General features: G+C 42.2%; 1 protein-coding gene across 1 annotated transcript in view; it reads right to left on the bottom strand.

The window, feature by feature from the left end:
* Positions 1-23,163, bottom strand: part of LOC147706320 (uncharacterized) — a 54,929-nt gene extending 31,766 nt beyond the window's left edge. Inside the window, exons 1-3 of the mRNA XM_086929066.1 lie at positions 23,109-23,163; positions 18,742-19,104; positions 7,640-7,709 (exon numbers count right to left, since the gene is read on the bottom strand). Of these exons, the coding sequence (XP_086785192.1) occupies positions 7,640-7,709; positions 18,742-19,104; positions 23,109-23,136 (461 nt within the window). The 5' untranslated portion in view covers positions 23,137-23,163. The remainder of the gene's footprint in view (positions 1-7,639; positions 7,710-18,741; positions 19,105-23,108) is intronic.
* Between the last annotated feature and the right edge of the window lie 236 nt (positions 23,164-23,399).

Here is a 23,399-nt window from a genome sequence, read left to right as displayed (position 1 = left end):
ACTTTGCTGGACAAATTTAGCTATATAGCCATACAGAAGTGAAGGCTGTAGAAAACTACATCTGAATCAGAGGCTTATAATACTGAAGGTAGAGCCCAGGACAGATCAGGACTCTACATTAAAATAATTATGTGCCACCTTACTAGTACTGCTGAATGATAGCTAAAATATGTATTCACTCTCATATCCCGTAGATTCCCTACAGCTGTTACTTTGCTAGTCCACCTGCAGATGGAGGACACTCCAAAAGCAGTGACTCAACAGTGCTGCATCTGATTAGGCAGATCACCCTCTTATCTTCAATGAAATCTTACAGGGTTCCTGCATCCATCTTTCCACATGTGAGACTCTTCACCAGAACATCCATGGAGGTCAAGACAAATCTTGGCATTGTTGGTAAACATTTGGTACCAAAGATAATAATCTCCGATTACTTGTTCCAGAGACATTTTACAAATAATTAAAAGTGATGAGACACCAGTGTTGAGCCATGGAGGGCCCCACAGCTCAGTGGCACTGAATATAAGGGAAGGTGGCCTATATCAGTATATTTGCCCTTCCCCTAGGAAAGCCGCAAATCCATTCCAAGTGCCTTGGGTTGAGTTCCAATCACCAGGTCTTGTGACCAAGGAGAATATCACGATCCACAATTTCAAATGTCACTGACATAAAATGCAAGATCAATTCAGCCGGTCCATCTTAGACTCTCAGATCTTGTACGTTTTATTTCACATCTTTGAGAGAGGTTTCAGGTCCTCAATGGCGGAATTGTAGATCAGCCCAAAGCCAATTGCTTCAAGATAGCCCTGAAAGTAATTGGTAACTTCTGCTTCCTTAGTTTTTACTGCATACGCTAATAACCCGTGAAATTTGCAGGATCAGATGGATAAAGTTTTGTTTTTTAAATGGTGTAAAGAAAACGGCTTGTTTGATGTCATCAGGTTATGACCCAAAGTGTGGAGAAGCATTAGCAGTGAGTGCCAAACCCTCAGCTGAAATATTTGCATGAACCTTGACTAACGATTCAATTCATTGGAGTATACATGTAGGAGCTGGAGGTTCTCATTTCATCTAGTCTATTAATACCATCGCGACTCGCGATGAGTTCAAAATTCAAAATAACTTGGGTAAGATTTTTCATGGATTGTCCCAGCACTGCTATGCATGTATGGGAGGCACAACATATCTTTATAATGTGACCAATGATGGAAATGTTGAGTTTTGTGGGTAAAGAGCAGAGGGGATCCATCTTTTCGCTGCAGAATTGGCGTTGTGTAGACTCTTGTTGGAAAAACAGTGGCTGTCAGGGTAGAGCTTTATTGTTCAGTAGCATCCCACATAAGGAACACTTGAGCTTCGAGCCTCACTTACTCCCATATTCATTGACAATGTTAAAATGTGAGTAGAAAGGCAGTGGGCAGTAGCCAAGTCGTTATTGCATTGCAGAACTGCAGGTGATTCGAAAGCCTTCTGATCCAGGTTGAGAAGATGTTGCAGCGTTTGTCAATTTGTACAGTCAAGCGTGTCCCAACAATGCATGATTTCTGCGACAAAAGGATGGTCAGAAAAGGAAATGCTTTGTATTGCATTGTAGGGACTGTCAGTCTTGACCTGAGCTTCCTTTTTAGTCGGCTATGTTGAAAGGTTTTGTTGATAAACCTTTGGCCCTGATCCATGAAATGATCGATGGTCTATGCAGAGATTCCTGAAAGAAAAGGTCTGGCCACAGAGAGATTTAGGGAGCTTAAATGGCTGAATGTATGTGTCCTCAGAAGAAGAAATCTATTGGTAGTGCGCAGCATGTGCAGTAGTTTGCACACAGGAGCCTGCTGGAGCACCATATTTTAAGGGTTTTGTCATAGACTAGACAACAAAGGACTAGAGCCATGGCAACTTGTACACTCAGGTGGGAAGCTCAGGCTGGAGAAGAGGTTTCTCTGTGTCCTCAACATGTAGAAGAAGGTCTGGCCACCAAGTTTACCTGCTGTAGGAGGAAGAGTTCAGAGCTCATAATCACACAGGGGTTGCTTACTTTTCCAGAGGAGGTCAGAGTTCCAGAAGCTACTTAACACTGTGAAGCTGCTAGGAACTTTTTCCACAAGTGAAGTCGTCAGATTTAAAATAAAAACTCAGTTTTAGGTGATTTAGAGCCATCCAGTGGTCCACTGCAAGTAGACGAGGGCCTGCAGCGAAGCTTCCAGGTTAGATATTTCCATGTTTAGGAGTAACTGTCTGCCATCTTCATAGTTGTAGCACATTTACAGGCTCTGATGTGTGGTAGGCGTTTAAGAGCAGGTTAGCGACGGTGGCAGAAATGCATTGCTAAAGTTTTTAAATGGAGGGGTTCAACTATTTTATACTAAAGATCTAAATAAAAGATCGAAATAAAAAGGTAGAACTTCGTGTTACGTTCCGGAGAGACGACCTGATTGCTGCATCTCTGGCGAAGCTTGACAGAAAATGTGGCCTTCGGTTCAAGCCAGTGTAGCCGATAGCTATTAGCAATGATAAAAATTATTAAAACCGAAGGCGAACGATAAGTCCTGGCGTCTTACGTCACAGGAACCGGAAGAATGTTCACAAAGTTCTACCTTTTTATTTCGATTTTAACGACCAACGGAGACTTTATCCTAGAACTAAAACGCTTAAGAAATTTGATGATTTTAATTACCAGTAAAATTGGCACTTTCTGACTGTCCTTTCCGTATGGGTGTCGTGATTGAGATTCAGTAACTTGTGGCTAATCCTGAAGAAGGCGCTAGTTCGCCGAAACACGCGTCGATAATTATTGTGCCACTATATATTTTGCCGTTGTTGTATATTTGTATTTTTATTTTTCCTTCAACATTGTTGTTTTTAAATGAACTGTCAACTATTATTCTATGTTTGATTTATTTCTGACTGTATGGTTATACAGTTTTTTAACAAATGTATTAAATTATATTGTTTTTATGACTGATTAAAACATTTTCAACAGTAACAACTGAATTCGCTTGGATGTGCTAATTGTCCCATATACCATTGTGTAGACAGTAATATACAATTGCCTAGGTTTATTTCTCTTCATAATTGTTTTTTTCTGACCTAGGAATTGAACGAATTTGTGTTCAGGGGGTCCTTGATATATACACTTAGGAACACATACTATGCAATATACTCCGTAGGAGATGTTGAGGAGAATGCAGATTTATGTAAGGGGTCGGAGAGTCTGGTCGCCTTGGAAAGTATGGAGGATCTCGTGGGGGGAGACATGGGTTGCCCATATTGAATTGTGTCGAGACCACCATGTCCCATAGTTCTAGAAAGAAATATGTGTCAGGTCATGAGACACAGTGAGGCACAAGGGAAGACAAACATGGAAGAGACGGCAAGGGGACAATGGAAATTACACCATTTTATATGTAAAACTACATTTTCCAGAGGCAGAGGCGCAGCCCCAGTCACCAGAGGACCAGCACAGCACAATCAGACAAACTTCCTGGTCAATAGTGACACACACAGATGCCTGACTAACTCTGAGCTGCTTTGTCTAGCAACAGTTGATGTTGTGACTCCTCGCTATTCGCTTTACTTTGCAACCAGCTTGACTTTTTCATTCACCTTTGCTGTTTTTCCCTCTTCCACTCCACTCAATCCTCCTGTTGGGACTTGTTCTTTGCCTCCTTGCCCATTTGTTTAGTTTGCCTTTCTCTTCCAGACTTCCTCCATCCTAGTGCTGCAGGTGTCTTCATCTCCGGCTTCTGTGTTGATTTCGTGGTACACCGGGTCCAGTTAAAGTGTGCCATCTGCTGGCCCTGGGTAAGTCCCAATCTTTGACATATGCATGCCTTACTTTCCTCCTGCGGTTTGACCTGTTAGGTATTTGTGTTCTCAACAGTAGATGGAGACCTAAACTTGATAGTCTGAACTCAGACCTTGTTCCCGAGGCATCCAGTCCTGATCTTCCACTACCAACCTATAGGGGGAATGTCTTTCTCTCTCTCTTTGTTTACTCACCACTTTTCCCCTCTGTATGGGATTTTGTTACCTTCCTTGACCTAATTCGAGGGGGGCTGAGTCGATCTCTAGGAATCGAGGGAGGGAGCACCCTCATGCTCACAGTGACTTTTTGTGACAATCTGTACTTATCCAATATGGCTGCCTCATTCATTTACATCAGTAGTACTTCCTTTTCCAAGGGAGAGTTGGTGGTGGCAGTAAAAGAGTTGAAGTCTGTGCTGGCAATATTGCCTGTCAGTGAGTTTACTTGAGTTTTGTGTATTTCATATGAAGTCTCTCCTTAGATGTGCCCCTTTCTTGTTTTCCCCTCACTTATCTCCCCAGGTTCCCTTGAAAATTCACCTGTGCTTTTCTGGCCTTCCTTCATCTCAATTGCATTTACTTAGTAAACTACTGCTGCCCTGAAAAGTGCATGGAGACACCATCTGTCTGCTTCTTTGTCACTTGACAGAACAGTAGAGACAAGTTCATTTCATTTTGTTACTAGAATTGCTTATTCAAATTGTCACATTTCCAATGCCTGCATTTTTCACCAACTACCTTTATAACCTTTAGCTCTCCCCTTTCTGTGGCCAACATCTGACTCCTCCATTGTTTTATTCCCTTGTTTTCCTGGAGTTCTTGTCACCCGCTAATGTCTTAATCAGGTATTAAATGGACAACTCTGAGACAAGGTGGCAGCAGGAGTCAGTCTGCACTTTTCATTTGCTTGTTACCCAACAGTTGCTGTCAGTGCTTAATTTGAGCCGGTGGTATCCAGTGCTTGGCACCAACAATGAATTGTCATCACCGGCGCTAATGACAGTCTGCCACATGATGGCGCTATCTGCCTTTATTTAGGTATGAGCACAACACACAACGTTGGAGGAATGAAATAATGTGACTTGTTAAACTTAAAAGAGTGTGATGGTAAGTAGTTGTGTTGGTACTGTCATTGGTAGCACTGGCAGAGGAAATAGATGGTGCAAGCTGCAGTGTCCACCTGACAGGACCTTGGCACCTAATAATTTAGAAAATCAGCACTGTTTGCTGTATACAGAATGAAAAATAACTGGGCTGGAGTCACTGGATTAAATAATCAAACGTTTATGAGAGTATGTCTTCAACCAGGACAGCTTAAATGACAGGCTGTAATGATTTTTTGCAAATGATGTTGTTCTTTCTTCCGCTTAGTCTTGCTTCAATGTTTTTTTGGTTTCCTACCCTGTAGTTCCATTATAGGAGGATTAGAGGGAAGCGGATCACTGCTTGCATGCTTTATGAAAGAACATTTCTGTCTCCTCTAAGGAGTCCCCTCAGCCAAGGTGACCTTCAGCTTATCAGCAAATTGTTCCAGAAATGAATCTGGAGCTTGAGTGAATTTATCATCTTATCAGATTTTAAATACACATCTGAAAAAATGGTAAGCAATCATTCTTTATAATCTCAAAGCACTGTGGAGTTGGTTTTTACTGCAGATCTAGTAGATTTATTGCTAACTGGAATAGACCAAACAAATTGAATTTAAACATGTTCTGAAAATGAAAAACAAAACTCCCATTAGCCTGAGGGGTCAGGTTCAAATCTAAAGCTTAATAAAGCAAGAGGCATTGTGTATTAGTTGGGCTTCATGAGCACAGTCTAAATGCACTAATTAAAAAAGTTTTCAACAGTACTGACTGTTTATCAATTCATACATTAAAGTTTACTGAAATCTGGTTTATTTTTCCTAAACTCTGCAGCTGTTTAAATAGCAATTGAAATTCTGACAGAGGAGGCTCTACTCTGTTGGAGGATACCACAGCAGAGTACAAGGCTACAAAAATACCCCCCTGATAAACAAGAAAATGTGTTTCTCCTCCTGATACTCTACATTTTAACGCACCTTTCGATTAAAAACGGACGCAGCACATACTCAGTCGGGCTGTCGCATACTTGTGCGCGTTCCATCATGGTCCATATCACCATTACTTAGCTTAGTCAATGAAATTCAGTGAATGTGAATCCTAAATTTCACAACTAAAAAACAGTGGGCTGCAGGGTGGAGAGTTCACATTGACTAAATTTCATTGACTAAACTAATGTATTTTCACTGCAGGCACACTTGTTCATCTTTGCTACACAAAGCCTTGATGGTAGAGCCATAAAACCAGTGCCTGTGGGCAGGGTTCTATGTTTCTAGGCCTCACTTTTGACAAATAATTTTCTGAAGTGTCTGGCAGCCCAATGCAAATAGAGGAGGGTGTGCCGGTAAATGAACAAGGTGAGCCGAATCAGAGACGAGACATTGTTCTGGTTTCGCTTTAGGAGCTAGCTATGAAAACAAAATTCAAAACAGTTTATGTATTTAATATGCGGAAGCATTTCACCCTAATACATCAGATTATATCATTGCATCGACAGAAATTAATTAAAATGGAAATTTTTTAGAAAAATTAATGGATCCCGCACCCCAAGAGCAGTGCCATTAGTGAACTAAGAGGAAAGTCAGTAGTCCTGTAACCCCTAAATGTGGTCTAGATTCTTATTACGGATGGAGTAATTGCTATAGATGAGGTAATATCTACTAAACTAGTTTACTAAATCAAATATAAGAGGTGCTAGCAAATAGCACACCCAGAACTCAAATATTTACAAGTGCGCTTATATGTGATAATGAAAAAAAGGAGGCTCTGCAAAATAAAATATTTGCCTAGGATCACACAATTTAGACATCCGGGGAGGCTGGTATTGATTCCAGTTTATCTGGTTTCACATTTTAATATTCAGCCACCAGATTGATATCTCTGTCTCTTCCTCCATTTTACATCAAAGGTCACTGTCTTGTCTTTCTTTATTGTCTTTCATTCTTGGCTCAGGATAGGAAAACTCAACACAGAGATAGCAGACCTGACTCACGGCCCCCGGACCCATCTACAAAGCCAATGATGCATTTATTTGAGGGGTGTCACACCCCAAACTCTCCACCTAACACTACATCCCTTTTTAACATGTAACGTCTGTTAGTGTCCTTCTGAAAATAAAACTGTGGACAGTTCTATATATCCTCCAACCACAGAGAGGCATGAGGTTTTGATAGTACTCTGTGGTACAGGTTTCTGATAGTGATAACCCTAGAAATTGATAATCATATATGCATATAGAGAAATCCAAAAATAAATTTACATTACAAGTTGTTTAGGGAAGTCACCATTAACAAAAATATATTTGTCAAACCCATACAATATATAAGAAATAAATACAATAGTATAAGATGTGTTGGTAATGAAATATTACGAAAAGGTTACTTTAACTCGTCGAAATGCATGGGCTCGTCATGTCTCGGAACAGGTGGTAAAAGGGAGCAGCCATGATTCAATCTTACGTTGGGGTTGGAGGGATGGCGGGAGAGAAAAATGGGAAGAATATTTTTGGCAGACAAAACTTGGCAAGGGCTTTGAGATGAATGATGGTTTATTGCTGTTGCAACCACAGCCTCGTGCAATTTTACTGTGAAAATAAGATGTTAGTGGGAAATCCTAGTGAAGGAAAACTGGAACATTTGTGATCCAGCCCATACTGTCAATGTGATAATCAATAATTAAGACAATCTTTCATCATGTACCTTTCCGGTGAGACCATTTAGGTCTCTAATCTGCTTTCAGCTAGTGTATGGCCTCACCTGGTATAGACCTGCTGCCATTGGTCCACGTTGGGCTCCGTTTTTGGCTTCAAAGTCACAGCCGTGTATTCTGAAAGAAATAAAGGGAGGCACAAATGAAATACAGGGCTGAGTTTTGTCCTCATGGAGGACACACACTGCAAGCTTGAGTCTACATGTCTTCCTCTGCAATGGACTAGCCTGTGTGGGGGGAAATCAAGGGATTAACTGAAAGGCTGGCATATCTCAAAAGACTGAGGAAGGGACAACCACAGGTGAGACCAAGCATGTTTTGTGAACACACATTAGTAAGAGGTGAGCAGGGAGGTCAATTTACACAAGGTATCAAGGTTATTTGTTAAATGAGGCTCAAGCAAACCTTAATAAAGGAATAATAATGGCTTCAATTAAAAATGGAAATAAATGAGCTTATTAAAGTTAAATCCCAAGAATGAATCAAACAAGAGTCAGATTACTTAAAAAATGTGTTTTCTCTTTTAAATAGTTGTATCCGACAAACACCCCAATAAGGGTTTTCAGATGCAAAGTGAAACTATAAATCTGCGATTGAAACTTGAGACCAGGAATAACCTGGAGTATTTGGCCTGGGAAAGATGAACCTGGGGCAGACTGATAGATCATCCTTGGTGGTGTTGTTCCCTTAACTTTTTGCCTTCAAACCCCCTCTTTTTACTGACTTTGTTTTTGCTCGTCTTAGGACTCTGCACACTTTACCACTACTAACCAGTGCTAAAGTGCTTGTGCTCTCTCCTTAAAACATGGTAAATTGTCTTACACCCAATTATCATATTAAATGTACTTGCAAGCCCCCAGTAAAGTGGCACTACCTGTGCCCAGGGCCCGTAAATGAAATGTCACTAGTGGGCCTGCAACACTGATTGTGCCACCCACGTAAGTAGCACTTTAAACATATCTCAGGCCTGCAATTGCAGCCTGTATGCGTGCAGATTTAAACTGTCATTTTGACCGAACAATGAAAATCTTCGGTTAGGCCAAACCTTCCTTTTTAATAGACATAAGTCACTCCTAGTTAAGGCCCTGGTCAGGCCAGTGGGCAGGGTGCAATATATTTGAAAAGTGGAACATGTGTTTTTGAGTTTTACATGTCCTGGTGGTGAAAAACTCTTACATTTGTTTTTCACGAATTCAAGGCCTACCTTTCCCTTAAGATACCATTGGATTTACCTTATTACATTTTATAAATGTAATTTCAAAATGGGAACAGGTAGCAACTTCATGTTTAGTGCTCTGGAAATGTAATGTTGAAATCAAAAATCCTAACATGGTTAAGTTTTGTATTTCAAATTACAATTTTGAAAATGCTACCTTACGAAAGTTGGCCTTAGCTATTTGGTGCCTGGAGCATGTCTTTGAGTTACATGTATGGGTGTAGTTGACAGCCAAACACAATGGGGAGCTTAGTTGTGACTAGTTGGTCTATCACTGGCAGGATGGGAGGGAGGAGCCCACCCCTATTTACACTTGAATAGGCTGTGTCCTGTCTCCGCACAAAGAGCTGAATAACCCCTCTAGTTAGTGTAGAGCCAGGGCCAGGAAGGCAGGCAACCCGTGCACTTCAATGGCATGCCTTTAGAAGCTTTTCCCCACTTCAAAGGCACAAATGGGAATAAATACTGCACCTCAGACACCAACTTTTCAGTAGACTTCTGGACCTGTGGATATTCTGCTAGGACGAAGGTCTGCTGTGCTGCTGTAAGGACTACTACTCTGCTGGACTACTGCTCCGGAGGACTCCAGCGCTGCTAGGCTGACCTGCTGCTTTCTTCCCTGGGTGAGAAGGACAGGACCTGCACCACTTTTACCCAGAGTCAGGAGCTAGTTGGCTGGCCTCCTGATCTGAAGCCTCAGAGACACAAAAGCTTCCAGCAAACTTGCACAAACACTTGGACACTGCCATCTGCAAGTCTACCCTGCCAAGTGGTGCCACTCCAGTCTTGGACCATTGGAAATGGGCTTAATGTATTCTGTCATCCTCTGTGGACCCAGCGGAAGCAACACATCTCCTCTGCTTCACAGCACAAACCTGAGCAGAACCCATGCATGCATCGCAGCTCCTGAGTGGATTGGACCAGTCACAAAGTCCTGCACCGCCTTCGCAATCCCATGGAACTGCTGCTGTGTGTTGCTTCCTTTTCCCAGCCCCTCACATCCCTCGTTGATGGCAACCTCAACGACAAGCCAGACTCTGCATCACAGTCTCACAGCTCTTCGGAACTGACGCATCGCCCCAGCTGCATGCCGCATCCTCAACGCCAGACTTCACATTGCAAGCCCCACCAACGAGATCCTAGATGACAGCACAGGCCCTCGCATCACAGCCTCGGAAACGACACATCACTTCGGCTGCGTGATGCATCTCCAACGTGGAACTAAGCAACGCTTTGTAAACCATAATTTAAGGCAATTTGTTCAGCTGGCCTACCTTAGCCCGTGTAGCCTTCCTGCGCTCCATCTCAGTTGGTCTGGACTTTTTTCTAGTCTGGTGAGACCAGATATCTACATTAGTCGCGTTGTGCTTTTTGGTGCTATTTTCCCAAAAATCTTTAAAATGTCATACTGATTGGATTTTTGTCATTTTGGTCTTGTATTATTTATTAAAATAAGCTCTGTTTCCACACTTGTAGTGGGATCCTTTTTGAGCAGGGTTTTTCACTTTATTACTGTTTGAAGTGTTGCACAAATACTTTGCACATTGCCTCTAAATTAAGCCTGAACATGCTGTGCCTAGCTACCAGACGGTTGAGCACAGAATACTTTAGTGCTGATATGAGTCTCACCCTGACAAGCATTGTAGTTGCTGCTTAACCAAGGCTTACACCTCAGTCAACCAACAACCCAATTTCTCACAGTGACTGATATGTCAAAATTGACCCTTAGTAGGACAGTAGTGTGTCCTGGATGCCTGCTATCCTCCATAATGCCAAACATCTTGGCTTGTGTATCCCTTATGCCAATAATTACCTTTAGTGCTCCCGTACCAGGATTTTGCCATGGGTGCCTTCTTTACAAAGACTTACCTCAAATATTCCAGCTCTGGAATTTTGCCACTGGTATACCATATGCCAAGAATTACTTCCAGTATGCAAGGGCAAAGTGCAGACTTGTCACATGTTACACAATCACACACTCACAATCTCGCTCACTCATACATGTACTCACTCCCACACATTCTACTTCAAAATCGTGCATTCACTCACATTTAGACCCTCACCCTGTCATTCATTCTCATGCATTAGCCCTCACTGTCACTGTCACCAACTTGCGCTATTACTCACTCTCAGTCTCACGGCTTCACACTTACTATGACTGAATCATTTCATCTTATTCATTTCCTACCATCTCCCTTACTTCCCCATTTAATCTGTCATTCATTTACTCTCAGACACACAAGTGCAACCACACACACACTCTCACTCATGCTAGCACTCTCACACATACACTCTCACCCACACACAAATGCAAGATATCTTTTTAACTTACCTTCAGCTGCCTGTGTTGGACTGCTTCAGATGTCAGTCTTGGAAAGACCCTTGGGGCAGACACACAAATCCCTACCGCCTCAGATACTGAAGCAGGAAACTGAGAGCTAGAGCCTGTGCATGTTCCAGCTTTCAATCTCTTGCATTTTCACCTCTCCCCATTGCCTTAAGAGCAAATCGCAAATGGTCACTCGGTATCCATTGCCTTTCCTTCCTGCCTGTTTCCAGTCTTCTTTGTCTTTCATGCCCTTCTTCCATATTTTTCTTCTTTGCTATTTCATTGTTTTAAAATGTAACTTCATTTTTTTCCTTCTTCCAATTTATATTTCTTTATTCCCTCCTTATTTATTGAGTCTATCCTTTACCTTTGTTTCTTTCTTTTTTCTCTTTATCATCTTTCTCTTCCACTCTTTCTTATTCTTTCCTTCTTTTAATTCGTTAGTTTTATTTAATTCTTTCAATCCTGTTTCCTTTGTTAACCATCTTCTTTTTCTTTTTTTTTTCAAACTAATGCCCTTTCTTATTTCTCTTTTTCCATCTCTCTCACTCCATTATCTTCTCCATTTTTGATTCCCCCTGTCTCACAGCTTAGTCATGTTCCTTCCGTAAAGTATTTATTAGTTTCTAGCTTTTCTCTTGTGCTTTGGGGTCACCTAGCAAAGTAAATTGGAGAAATCAAGAGCCAGTTATTCTGACTCTAGCTGAGGCTGGTAAAGCGGGTGCTTCACTACTCCCTTGACGGGCATTACCATACAGAACCAGTAGCGGCTTCTCAAGGGAGTGCTGCGGGTGGTTAGGCGGGCGGGGGAGTGGCAGGGTGGGGGTAGTAAACTCCGGCATACGGCTGAACGAAGGTAAGTGAAGAAATAAATAAGTCAAATAAACTACATTAGGTGCGCTGCATCGCCGCTACTGTACAGAACCTTTTCTGCAGGTTTTTCTTGAGCTACAGGGATGAAAATGTGCTGGCATTTGTACTGGAAAGGCAATGGATACTGAGTGACCATTGGCGATTTGCTTTTAAGGTGATGGGGAGAGGTGAAAATGCAAGAGATTGAAAGCTGGTACTTGCACAGGCTCTAGCTCTCAGTTTCCTGCTTCAGTATCTGAGGCGGTAGGGATTTGTGTGTCTGCCCCAAGGGTCTTTCCGAGACTGACATTTGAAGCAGTCCAACACAGGCAGCTGAAGGTAAGTTAAAAAAAATCTCTTGCATTTGTGTGCGGAAGAAGAAAAATATGGAAAAAGGGAATGAAAGACAAAGGAAGACGGGAAACAGGCAGGAAGGAAGGGCAATGAAAGAAGAGAAAGAAAAAGTATTAAAGGAGGAGCAGATTCATGAAAAAAGCATTTGCAATGCAATAGGTCTCACATTTGCGAGAGTTAAAGCTATTGCCATTGTAAATGACAATGCATTTTATTCATCTGTTTTTATAAATTAACACTCAAATAAAAGGCATTATTATTTACAATGCCAATAGCTGAAACGCTTGTACATGAAGGACCTATTTCTTTTCAGAGAAGTGGCCGCCATCGTCCCAGGCTGCTTGGAAAGTGAAAGCATGCATGGTGCGCTGAATGTTCCTGGAAAACATGCTGTGCCTGTAGTATGAGAAACTCATTAGAGAAAATAGTGCTTACAGACTAAATAAGACATACCGTGTAACAACAGGAGTAAAATGGCCAGTCCTCATGGGAGATTACAAATGAAGACAGGGCGGTACTACGGAGGGGCTAAAAAGCCTCTTAACGAGTCAGAAGCCAGCATTTACACAGGACAATGGCCCAAGCCAATGAAAAAAATGTCGGAGAGTGGTCAGAGCGTCAACTCCATACTCAAATACAGCATGCCTCCCAGAGCAGCGCGTGCGCTGCTTCGGCTTGACCTAAAAATAAGCTGCACTACTTGCGCTTTGGCTTATGTCAAACAATTGACTGTTCTAAATGGCTGCCAAAACCATTCATAACTAAGTGCAGACTTTGTCATTTACTAGTAGAATGCTTAATTAACATTTCAATCTGAGCCCTGCTGCTAACGGAATGCAAGGGTTTGTTGTGGAGAATTTTTAACCAGCATAGTATTAGGTCATGTCAACATGCACTCATTTTTTGTTTGAAGGGCGAATTTCTTCATGCAATTGTTGATTTCATAAAATGTATGCAAAGCGGACAAGCTATTGGCACCGAAAGGCTAAAGAAGGACTGGAATGTAGCAAGGAGATGGGAGAATGAAATAAGAATGGAGAGAACAAAAGAGACAACAATTGAAAGGTGAATAGAAAGAAGGAAAGAAAGGCAAAGAACGAAAGATCTAACAAATGAATAACTGAAAAAGACAAAAGAAATGAAGAATGAAATAAAAAAAGATGGAAATAACTCGTAAAAGAAATAGCCGTTTGGCCAAATTATTTTAAAATCATGGTTTGAGTGCATACTTTTTTGACCCTGTTTCCCCTCAGGGGATCATTTCCCACAACCTTTCTACTGATGCTTGGGAACGCACATTTCTTTCACCTGGCTACTTCCTTGATTTCCCTTTCTGGGGATAAGATTGTGATTATCGAATGTTGACGCAGGGATCCCAGCTGGAATCAGAGAGTATCCCTGAACCAAAATCCAGAAAATGTAGAATGAGCACCTAAATTCAGGGCCGGACAGGGAACCACAACCGGCCCTGGCAAAGTGCTTGGCTCAGCTATGCTGCAAAAACAGCCTTGTAACAAAAACGGCCCCCAGGGGCCCAAAACCGGCCCCCACCTGTGCGGCGCACTGGGGGATTGCCCGGTGCCCGCTATGGCCAGTCTGGGCCTGCCAAAATTGTTTTTTTAAGGTTAGAGGAGGAAGAAAAAGGGAAATCTAATTGCATGTGTCCAGTCTCATCTGACCTTGAATGTATTTAGTCCTCTCTCTTACAATGACATTAGAGTACATAAGCGAAGACATAGCCGTTGACTGCAGCTAGTGTTTTAGACAATAGGAACATGGACAGGACAGGTGTGCCACATTCATATACAAATGTGTGCATGCACACAACACATACACCTATTTCTGTATATAGGGTATTTCTATAGTGTTAAGGTAAATAGTGTCAAACCAAAGTTAAAGGTGGAGTCTAAAGGCTAAGTTCAAACAAGAGATCTCCATATCGGTTATTGATCAACATTCTACTCCATCTTTTGAAATGTTGCTTTTTAGGATTGGCTCCTCTCCCAAATATAGTAGGAAAGGTGCTTTAGTTTATCGGCCCCCAGGTCCTTTAAAAAATATGTCCAAGGAATTAGTGGAAGCACTGGCCCCTCATGTGTGCCACAATAAAGAATTCCTGTTACTTGGTGATTTCAATCTCCATAGTGAGGATAAGCTTAATAGTGAGACACAGTCTTTCCTCACGGACATTTCTTTTTTAGGATTACAACAATGTAATAGTGGACCAACGCATCAAGCAGGACATACTCTGGATATGATTATATCTAATTTTCCCGGTATAAAATGTAATGCTCCTAGCCAACATCCCTGGACTGACCATTTTGTGCTTGCGTTCTCCATGCAAATGAATGACCCATGTCTCACTCCCTGTATCCATATCCAACCTAAACGTAGACAGTGGCATAAAGTTAATGTTGCTAATTTTGCACCTAAATACTCCCCATCTTTAATTGATGGTTCAGATGATATTGATATTGCTCTTTTGAATTGGGAGCATGCCGTTGATGCTGCAGTACAGCATACTGCCCCGCTAAAAACTTTTAAACCTAGACTTGCCAGAAAACAGGAGGTCTGGTATTCAGAGGAATTACGTAATCTTAAACGCCTGGCTAGAAAGTCGGAAAAAACATGGAGAAAATCTGCCAGGGAGGAAGATAAAAACCATTATAGAATCAACCTCAACATCTATCACAAAGCCTTAAGGCTAGCACGGAAAAATCATATTACTGCTCAGCTAGATGCTGCTGGTAATGATTCTAAAGTTTTATATCAAATTGTCAACACGTTCATAAAACCAACAGCTTGTGAAAGTGCTGACATGGCTTCACAACCCCTGTGTGACAGTATTTCCTGTTTTTTCTCAGAGAAAATTGAGGCTATTTATGATAAAATAAAAGCACTAGGTCCTGACTTAACTAGCCTAGACAGGACCCCCATCCTGACAACTTCTACTAATACTTATGCCTTTAACGAATTCCCTGAAATATCACTGCTGGAAGTTCAGAGACTATTCTCTGATATTAAAAGCGGAAGTCCGGCAGACTTACTTCCAGCCAGACTTATGGGTCCGCTGGGGAGTTTACTAGGTCCTGATGTGCAGAGACTGGTAAACCTATCACTGGCATCTGGAGTGGTCCCATTGGCCTGGAAAAAAGCCCTAGTTAGACCTATTAGAAAGAACACATCTATTCCTTGGTCTAACATGTCCAACTTGAGGCCTATTTCCCTTCTACCTTTCCTAGGGAAAATCATCGAAAAGCACACCAATAAACACCTATCTACCTACCTAGAACATTCTGGTAGTCTCGATCCCTCGCAGTCAGGTTTCAGACCTAAATTTAGTACTGAAACAGCTTTAATGTCGGTAACTGACGATCTACGGTTGTACCAGGACAAAGGCTATTCTGTTGTCCTGGTGTTACTGGATCTATCGGCAGCGTTCAATACGATTTCCCATACCATCTTGATCGAACGACTGTCTGCGAGTGGAATCGGCGGAAGGGCACTGGACTGGATCAGAAGCTTTCTCTCCAATCGCACCCAATCTGTCACCATGGGTGATTTTAAATCGGGGGAAGTTAGCATTTCCAAGGGGGTTCCACAGGGCTCTTGTTTGAGCCCTACGCTATTTAACACCTATGTGGCCCCCTTGGCAGATGTTACTAGAGCTTTTGGTTTCTGTCCAGTGTCCTACGCGGACGATACGCAACTGCTCTTCCCTTTTAAAACTCTCACCTCGGATATTTTACAATCTTTTTCCGATGGGATGAAGGCAGTTGCAAGGTGGATGTCATCCAACTTTTTACAATGCAATGTTGGAAAGACAGAGGTGATGCTCTTTGGTGAAGCCAGGATTCAATGGTCCCCTGAATGGTGGCCCTCTGAATTGGGGCCGGTCCCTGTGCCAAAAACTATGGTCAAGAACTTGGGTGTCAGACTTGAACCAGAGCTAACCATGAAGCAAAATGTTAACATCACTGTAGGAGCATGCTTTCATGTGATTGGTCTCCTTCGTAAAATCTTTCCTTTCCTCCCTGATTCTCATAGGAAAACTCTGGTCCAGGCTCTGATCATTAGTCGGCTTGACTACTGTAACGGCCTTCTGGCAGGTGCAAACGAGGAGGTTTTGGACCGTTTGCAGGTGGTGCAAAACACGGCAGCTAGGCTGGTGTTAAATGCACCCCCTAGATCCCCCTCCAGACCGTTACTTCATGAGCTTCACTGGTTGCCAATACGTCAACGAGTGAAGTTTAAAACATGTTGTACGATACACAAGGGCCTCAACCAATTGGGACCTGAGTATTTGGCGAACAAATTTATTCCTTATGTTCCCATCCGTGCCCTTAGATCTAGTGACCAATTGCTACTAAATGTTCCCAAGATCACGAAAACCAGGTTGGGTGGAAGAGCATTATCTGTTGTGGGTCCCAAACTGTGGAACTCACTTCCGTTGTCACTAAGGCAATGTAATGACCACTGTCAATTTAGAAAACATTTAAAAACGTTTCTGTTTGGTTCATTTTAAAGTGTTCCTTGTTTACAGCACTCTCAACTTTGCGCTCCCTTTTCTGTTTTGCACTGGCAGCTACAGCGCGGAGATACTCCCTTGGGAGTTTATTCATAGCGCTTTATAAGCCCATAAATAAATAAAATAAAATAAATAGCAGAAAGTAAAATTGGCAAAATCGTGGACCTAGCGACCCCTACCTTCAACAAATTTGTGTTTCGCCCTGTATCTTTACCCATATCATGTATACACAAGCACAAAGACACATATGGACATGCAGTCCACACTACCCGCCTTAAAACACCAGTAACAAATCCAGGGGCTGTAACTAAGTGGGTCTGTGAGGTTACAAGGCAGGAAGATGGCCATATCGGATGGGCCTCATCTGCCGTCAATACCATCTACCATCAATATCAATGTACGTCACTATGTAATACACTAATAGTGTGCGAAGAGACAAGGTAATGGCTTTGGGACTGGGTATGTGTAGACAAAGCAAACCATATGCAAAATCACTTTACATTAAGTGTGTCACTTGAGGTGAGGGCAGTACTGTGCTGCTTACACTAAGTATACAAATACAGATGTATGCTTATGCTCTTCACAATTACTCACTATTGGTGGCCACTAGGGGTGTGTAAACTCGTGAATTTGTATTTGCATAATTATACAAAATGCTGTAAAATTGAGCCATATTGCATGCAATCAGGTGAAATGCAAAACCAACACGTGGCTATATTTTAGCACATAAACCATCTTTGCTGGACACAAAAATGCATTTTGTGCTAGAAAAATTTGCACAAAACCACAAGTGGCGCAAACAGAAGCAGTTTGCATATTGGTTGTTTGCCTTGTACACCAGTGCTTGTGCAAACGTTTTACCATGAATATCACGTAATTACATGATGTGGCATAATTGTATCATTTTTGGAATCTTACATAACAAATGTAATAAGAAATTACTGAAGTTAAGTGAGAATTAACTAGTGTAACAAGCATTGTGCTCCCTACTAACATTAATTTCTAGTGGCGCTGGTTCTGTAGCGCTTCTCCAGTATTCCAGGTTGTCTTGCATCGGCTGTGATGGTAAAACAAATTCTAAAGGCTAGCAACTCATGAACTCAAAACTATGAATCGGTTCCTCTATCATGGTCCCTTAATGTAACAATGCACCCTGCTCTTTCTTAATGGCCTTTAACTGTGAAACATCTTCCTATCAAAGAATCTTATATGTGCCACACTCTCGTCATCAACTTTTAAACTCAAAACACAACTACTTAAATTTCACTCACCTACACACACACACACTCACTCACTCACTCACTCACTCACTCACTCACTCACTCACCTGTATCACAACTACTCTTTCCTTACTCACTCACCTGCACCAAAATTGCTATACTGACTCACTTACTCTCTTACTCACTCATCTGTACCAATGACATTGTGGTACCCACTCATTTGCCTGCACAACTGACATTGTCATACTTACTCACTCACTCACCTGTACCCCTGACATTACTGTCCTCATTCAGTCACTTGTACCCCTGACATTGCTGTACTCACTCACTCCATCACCTACTCCCCTGTAACACTTAGATTGCTTTCTTCATTCACTGATTTACTCACTCATTCATCTGTACCACTGACATTGCTGTCCTTACTCACTTTTACCGATCTAACTCACTCGCTCGCTCGCTCGCTCACTCGCTCACTCACTCACTCACTCACTCACTCACTCACTCACTCGCTCGCTCACTCACTTGCTCGCTCACTCACTCGCTCGCTCACTCGCTCGCTCACTCGCTCACTCACTCACTCACTCGCTCACTCACTCACTCGCTCGCTCACTCGCTCACTCACTCACTCCCTCACTCACTTACTCATTCACCTGTGCCACTGCTGTCCTTGCTCTGGCTGGGGCTTCCATCTCTGTCCTGTGCAGACCCCTGGTCAGCATGACTCTGGAATGGAGAGAGGGGTCTCCCCAGTCCCCCATTCATCTGGTCTGTCCAGTGCACCCTGCAGTGGGGCCCAACGTCTTCATCCTCTGTGTGTTTCCTCCCAGATCTCTCGAAGAGATGACCTGCTGGGAGGGGGCTTTTAGGGACCCTTGCCACTCCTGCAGGCCCAAATCGCAGCACGCGGTCACCCAGGTACCTCTTGATTGAATTTCCTGCCAATGGCTTTGGGGAGGTTTTCCTTGGCCTTTTGGACGCAGGTGGGAGCTGGCTGTGGTGCGTTGATCTTTCCTCTGGGAATGAAAAAAAAGACACCCATAAGAAAATTAGCCACCAAAGCAATCTTGTAATGCATACCATCAGCAGGGCCAGACTGGGAGCCAAAACCGGCCCTGGCAAAGTACTCGGCCGCCCCCGCGGTTGTGGGTGCCGCCGAGCTCTTTGCCAGGGCCGGTTTTCGGCCGATTTTGTTACAGGGTCGATTTTGCAGCTATGCTGCAAAAACGGCCCTGTAACAAAATCGGCCCCCAGGGGCCCAAAACCGGCCCCCACCCGTGCGGCGCACCAGGGGATTGCCCAGTGCCCGCTACGCCCAGTCCGGCCCTGACCATCAGTTACCATAGCCATTAATATCTCCCACAGTTCTCTCCCAGCTCCTATACCCCTCTTCCAGGACACACTGCACCTTTCATGTCTCTTATCACATCCCATTGGTGATTCCTTCTAGTATCCACATGACTCCATGGACTATTTGCCAGATTCATGAAGCCGAAATCGGCTCGCAAAGGGCCAGATTCTGAGAATCTGGCCCTTTGCGAGCGCTATTTTTGCATTTGGGAAATCGCTAAATTGCGATTTATTGCATTTAAGGAATCTCAATTTGAGATTCCTTAAATGCAATTCATGAACCATTATAAAATTGCGAATTCGCAATCTGGGGACGCTAGTAAGCGCCGGGACACTCTTTTTGAGTAGCCGTGCGCTATATAAAAGTTAATATAACATAACATAACATAACGTGGTAAATAGCAAAAACTTAGAAAAATGCACTTTAGTGCATTTTTCTAAGTTGTATGTTACACACACACATGTCCTTTGGACATGTGTGTGCTCAACACCAGTGTACATTACCATTTCTGGGGTGCAACAGGGCGTCCTTTGGACACCCTGGCACCCTTGAAATTGCGACACATTTGCGATTAGCTAATTGCTAATCGCAAATAAGGAATGGCTCACCATTCATTCTTATGGGCCTTTAGGCCCATAGGAATGAATGGGAAAGCCATTCCTTATTTGCGATTAGCAATTAGCTCATCGCAAATTAGGAATCAGTAGGAATCGCTAAAAATATTGCGATTTCTACATAAATCCAATTTTGCGAGTCTTTAATAGCGATTCCTTAAAAATCGCTATTAAGGACTCGCAAAACATTACAATGATGAATCTGGGGGTATATGTCCAAAAATTAGGAATAGTGATTTACAAATTGCGATTCTTACCGAATTGCAATTTGGAAAAACAATTCCTAAAGTGCTAAATAATATATTTTAAAATAGTGATTTCTAGTGGGGTTGCAAATTGATTTACCTCATGAATATTAACGATGAAGGTTGCAAATTGTGACACATTAAGAGTCAGAGCAATCTCAGGTTCACCATGTCTGTGATTGCTTTTTAATCCAGCAAACATCTTTTTCTTTGAAATGCAGCCCGTTTTGGGGAAAGGAAAACGGGATGCGTTTCAAAAGAAAAATGAAACTTTTAAGTTAGATTTTTTTTACAGTAGGCAGTGGTCCATGGGACTACTAAAAATTGTTTTTTTTTTAATTCTCAAAGGGGAAGGGGCCTCATGGGGACCCCTTACGATTTGCGAATGATTACCACTACCTTCCAGTAGTCTGTAAAAATAAATGTGTGACCGTAATGCAGTCGCAAAACATTAATACATGCCAATGCAAATTGGTATTTAGAAGGGTCTTCCTTATCATGCACCTTTCAAATAAACCCAAATTGCAATTCGGTAACAAGTTACTGAATCAAAATTATACTTTTGAACATTTAAAATGCTTTTTGCTGTCACAAACAGCTCGATTCTGCAAATTGGCCCATTTGTGACCTCCAAAATGCTTTGTATATATATATATATGACCTTTTGTACCTCCATAGCTCCTAGAAATCCTTTGACATCTTGCTCATTCCCATCGCATGTCAACCCCATGGCTAGTAGCCCTTCCGCACCAATAAAATCATGATTACTAGCAAATCGTAAGTTGGAGAGGGCAAGCGAGAATTGGCGTCCCCTAGTTCAATTTTCAGGTGCACAGAGGGCACGCAAGGAGATTTTCTTAACGCAAATCGTCGCAACCGTTCGTGGTGAAAAAGCTGTCACTTCAGGATAAATTTTACTCTAGCAGCAGCAAAGAAGCAGCACCCTCTGGCACGTGCATGATACCATTTGTGCTGATTTTGCAGCACAGAACAGTCTCCCGGAACTAAAAATCAGTGCGAGCAGCGTTACGTGCTTGTTCCCCCACCTTTGCAGAACTCTGTGGAATATTGAGGAGCTTTCATGTGTCGTAAAATGGCATGGAGTAGAGTAGAGTGCGTAGAGTTAAGTGGCATAGAGTGGAGTAGAGTGTCGTAGACTGGACAGTCGTTGAGTGGAGTGTCTTACAGTAGAGTTGAGCACAGTGTCATAGAGTGTCTTTTGTCGTATGTATATATTTTGTTATTTCACCAGGTACCCCAAAGTGGAGTAGTGTGTCGTACAGTTGAGTGGAGTGGTGTGTCATAGAGTGGAATAGCGTGTCATACAGTTAGTGGTGTGTTGCACCGTAGAATGCTGCAGAGTGATGTAGAGTGGAGTGGAGAGGCATGTTGCAGAGTGGAGTGACATGTCATAGAGTGAAATGGTGTGCTGTAGAGTGGGGCAGTATGCCATAGAGTGGAATGGAACTGTGTATTATAGAGTGTCTGTTGTCATAATTCTTTTTTTTATCTCAATAGTTAACGCAGAACTATGTAGATAGTATTGCGCTACTCCATAAACATTATTTTTAAATGTATACAACAGTATAAATATTTTTCCCTAACTATTAAAACTTTTGTAAAGTGCCTCATGTCTTCTTATACCTTAAAATATGTAATGACCTTTATCTCACTTGGAAACCCAGAACACAGCTGAAGTGTGGTCTAAACAATGATTGCCTTTTAATTTTGTAAGGGCTATTATTAACCAATAATATGCTGTTTTGTGTACAGCAAAACTACCACTATGGACTTCAGCCCAGTATATCATTACATTTTTGTCCCTTATTATTAAAAAAACAACTGAACCAATTCACATCTAATACCAAAAATGGTCCTTTCCACACCAAAATCTACATCCATGCCTAATTCCCCAAAACTTTGTTCAGTCATTTTGCCACTACGTCAGTCTAAAAAGTCTGTGGAAAACGCATTTAGGAAAGACGTGTTTTGGAACCTCCATTTTTTTTGCGCCCCCTAAACTTATCAGCACAAAACCTTGCATCGTCAGCAAATGCAGAAAAAGCAATAGGTCTGTAAAGTTTTGTGGAGATTCTTCAAACGGTGGCAAAACTATTACAAATCAAAAATTCAAGGAATTCCTTTCTCTGCGAATCATAACTATAACTACAAAGTTGCTACCACCACTCTGTAATGTGTGTTAATGTGTGTGTGTGTGTGTGTGTGTGCGTAAAATCGATCATTTGCATTCAAAATTGAGCTCATCTCAGGAATCCCTAGGAACCAGAACCCAGTTGAAGCTCCATTTTGCAATGATTTGCAAGGAGTCTCGGTGCATACATTGCAAGTCCCAAACACATTTGCAGATCACAATGTACATCTAGAACATTGTGATTTGGTGTTTTGTAGTCAAAAGGCTTCAGTTTTCCAATGTGCAGACTTTGTAACAACAACCTCAAGTACATCAACTACTTGCCTACCTGTCACGGTATGCAACGGTTACCACGCATATTTTACAACGTGGTACCGTTACAACACTACTGTTACCACGCAGGTCATTACAACGAAATGCGCTGGGGGGCGCTCCAGGATAGTAAATACTTTAATTTACTATCCAACTCCTTTCCCTAGAGTCCACGGGGACTGGAGTTGGAATAGTAAATTAAATAATTTACTATCCAGCGCCCCTCCACGGAAGTCGTTGTAACGACTTGCGTGGTAAAAGTAGCGTTGTAACGGTACGCGTTGTGAAAGTACGCGTGGTACCGTCATACATCCACCTGTCACTGATCTGAAAGTTCATTACTTACTTAAACTTTCAAGGCACTCTCTGTCCATCCCTCTTTTTCTCTCTGAGGCCTCCTCCTGTTCTGTGGAAGGAAAGAGGTGCTGGGTGAGGTAATAAATAGTTCACACATTTAAGTATGCACACTGACATACACTCACACATATGTAAACACAGTGTGGGTTATACACATGCACACACTTGCTTCTTTACTCAAAAAATTGCCAGGGGGTCCCCATACAACATGTTCATTGTGATAAAAGAGCCGAATACAAAAGAGCTAGAGGGAGAAGTGGATTACACATAATTAATGTTA

This window comes from Lissotriton vulgaris, chromosome 7 (assembly GCF_964263255.1).
Source record: "Lissotriton vulgaris chromosome 7, aLisVul1.2, whole genome shotgun sequence".
Classification (NCBI taxonomy): domain Eukaryota; kingdom Metazoa; phylum Chordata; class Amphibia; order Caudata; family Salamandridae; genus Lissotriton; species Lissotriton vulgaris.
This window is presented reverse-complemented; position numbering and strand designations above follow the sequence as displayed.